The sequence below is a fragment of the Helobdella robusta genome, assembly GCF_000326865.2.
Source record: "Helobdella robusta unplaced genomic scaffold HELROscaffold_1, whole genome shotgun sequence".
Lineage (NCBI taxonomy): Eukaryota > Metazoa > Annelida > Clitellata > Rhynchobdellida > Glossiphoniidae > Helobdella > Helobdella robusta.
The window spans coordinates 13,151,539-13,154,499 of record NW_008703570.1 but is presented as its reverse complement, the minus strand read 5'-3'; the positions used below and the strand labels follow the sequence as shown (position 1 = coordinate 13,154,499).

Genomic DNA, 2,961 nt, shown 5'->3' with positions numbered 1-2,961 from the left:
TGGTTGGTTGGATAAATGGTTGGTAGATTGGTTGGTTAATTGCCTACCTGGCTGGCAGACTAGCAAGCGTTAATTTCTATTAAGATGAATCATTTACATTGAATCAATCATTCTATAGCAACTCATTAAAAGAAACAATCATTGAAACAATCAGTTGATCATTCAATCAACCTTTTACTCAATCAATCAATCGACCAGTCAATCAATCAACCAGTCAATCAATCAACTTATTAATCAATCAATCATCAAATGACTCAGACATTGCAACAATTCTTCAAACCGATCGTACGCTTGGCTGACTCGTTTATACGATCCCGCAATGAAAACATCGTCAGCGTTGGTTGTAGCATGTACAAGTTGTCATTCGCATCGTTCAGCGTTTATTATCAGCAGGTCTGTGATGTTTGATGTACATTTAGTGGTGTTGCTAGTGGTGAAGAGGATGGTGGTGTTGCTAGTGATGAAGATGATGGTGGTGTTGCCAGTGATGAAGATGATTGTGATGAAGAGGTGAATGATGATGCTGTTCCTTTCGTTCGTTTTACTCGTGTATATATTGTTTTCTGTGCGGTAGAAAAATTTAAAAAGAAAAAAAAAATTCACTTTGATTTCGGTGATATACAACAGCCTTCACCTCCATCTTGACCGACATATTAATCAGGAAATAGTAGGTCACCTGGTGACCCATATAGGGAGCTGTTCTGACCTTGAAGTGACAAGGTCACTTGATATTTTGTTGGCCCTTGTCGAGAGCAACCTTAATCTCATGGCTCCATATACATGTTTTATTAACGTTAGTGATGTTGGTTGTGGTTGTTTTGGGTTTTTTTTGTTATTTTTTGTTAATGTTATAAAATAATTATTTATATTTATTAATATTATATAATAGCTATTTATATTTATTAATATTATAAAATAATTATTTATATTTATTAATATTATAAAATAATTATTTATATATATTAATATTATATAATAATTATTTATATTTAATAATATTATAAAATAATTATTTATATTTATTAATATTATAAAATAATTATTTATATTTATTAATATTATATAATTTTTTAGTTTGTTTATTTACTGTTGTCTGCGTTTGTTCATTTGAAATTTAATTATTTTTTTTTGTGTTTCAACTTTGTGTAAGTTCAATTCTTTGTTCATTCATTTTATTTTGACATTTCTTCATCCATTCATTTTGGTGTTCGTCCATCCATCTATTCGTCCATTGAACCATTCATTCATTCATTCATTCATTCATTCATTCATTCACTCATTCATTCATTAGCTTCTGTTTCCGTTCTTTCATTTCTACATTCCTTCTTACATTCATTCCTACATTCTTTCATTCGTTTCTAAATTTACTCATACATTCATTCCTTCATTTGACCCAATTCTTCTAGAGCATTCTCGACTACCTGGATAACTTGAGCCTCGTCCAGGTAAGAAAATTGTACCAGCTGTTGAGCAGGTTGGCTTTCTCAACCAATCACCAAGCGGCATCAATACAGGTGGTGACCTAATTACTCAACTATGATGACCCAATTAAATAATTATGATGACCCAATTATATAATCATATTCCGGTTAAATGTTGGTGATTTAAATTGCTAAGACCTGATCTAATGAAATGACGATAGTCTAATTAAATGATTGTGGTATAATTTTTTGATTGTGACTTAATTGAATGGAGATGACCTGATTAATTGATTGTGACCTGATTAATCGGTTGCGACCTAATTAAATGGCTATGACCTAATTAGATAATAATTGACTGATTAATTAATTGGGATCGAGGCATTTAAAGTTTTTCATTAATAAACTTTCAAGGATGGCTTGCATATGATCATAAGAAAGCAACTATCATCATCATCGTTGAGGTATCATCATCATCATGCTCATCGTCAGCATCATTACTATTACTATACTAAGACCGCAATCATCATCATCATCATCACTGCCATCATCATCATAATCGCCATCATCACCATCATAACCATTATAATTATCATCGTTTCCATCTAACGTTCAAAGATATTTTTTTTTAATTTAGTTAATTCCAACTTAATTTATTCAAATTTATTCAAAGTCAAGATAATTTATTCAAATTTATTTATTTAGATATCAGCAGCTTGGTGTGGTGGGAGGAGTCATGATGGTTCTAAATATAGCGAGGTTTATTTTGATGGGATGATTGGTTAGATAGGTTTTAGTTGATTGGTTCTTAATAGAGCAAGTTAATCATGGTTGGTTGATCGGTTAATTAGGATTAACTGATTGAATGAATGAATGAATAAATGAATGAATGAAAGAATTGGTAAATGAATGGTTGATTAAATAAATGGATGGGTGTCTGATTGATTACTTGCCATTTTCAAAGGCCATAGATTGCAATTTTCATTCAACAAATACAACAACAAATACAACAACAAATGCAACAACAACAACTAATTCAACCAAATGCCGTTTCGCAGAAAGCCCAACATGCACAACAACAGCTCGTCATTCAGTGACGTCATTCCTTCGTCATTCAACAACTACGTCAACAACAATAATAATAACAACAACAATAATAATAATAATAATAATAATAATGATGATGTTGGCACTGGTGGTGGAGGTTTTTCGAATGAGAAGTTTGACCTCTGTACTGATATTTTGTCCTTAATTCAGAAGACTGCTTCTAAATGCCCACACGCGTTGGGATTGTACTATGAAGAGATGTCTACCCTAGTTAAAATGAAGTGTGTTGATCCCAAAATCAAGGTTGGCTGGCTGGTTGGTTGGTTGGTTAATTGGTTGGTTGGTTGGCTGGTTGGCTGGTCCGTTGGTTGGATGGCTGGTTGGTTGGTTGGTTGGTTGGCTGGCTGGCTGGCTGGCTGGTCCGTTGGTTGGTTGGTTGGCTGGTTGGTTGGTTGGTTAGATGGCTAGTTGATTTAGTCGGTTGGCTAGTTGGTTG

General features: G+C 33.2%; 2 protein-coding genes across 2 annotated transcripts in view; both read left to right on the top strand.

Annotated features, from left to right (window-relative positions):
• Nucleotides 1–2,768, top strand: part of HELRODRAFT_188148 (hypothetical protein) — a gene marked incomplete at its 3' end in the record, with an annotated part of 9,598 nt that extends 6,830 nt beyond the window's left edge. The window contains exons 12-17 of the mRNA XM_009011663.1: nucleotides 336–393; nucleotides 662–793; nucleotides 1,407–1,514; nucleotides 1,833–1,882; nucleotides 2,124–2,177; nucleotides 2,477–2,768. Of these exons, the coding sequence (XP_009009911.1) occupies nucleotides 336–393; nucleotides 662–793; nucleotides 1,407–1,514; nucleotides 1,833–1,882; nucleotides 2,124–2,177; nucleotides 2,477–2,768 (694 nt within the window). The remainder of the gene's footprint in view (nucleotides 1–335; nucleotides 394–661; nucleotides 794–1,406; nucleotides 1,515–1,832; nucleotides 1,883–2,123; nucleotides 2,178–2,476) is intronic.
• Nucleotides 2,463–2,961, top strand: part of HELRODRAFT_159821 (hypothetical protein) — a gene marked incomplete at both ends in the record, with an annotated part of 10,057 nt that continues 9,558 nt past the window's right edge. Inside the window, one exon of the mRNA XM_009011662.1 lies at nucleotides 2,463–2,622. Within this exon, the coding sequence (XP_009009910.1) occupies nucleotides 2,463–2,622 (160 nt within the window). The remainder of the gene's footprint in view (nucleotides 2,623–2,961) is intronic.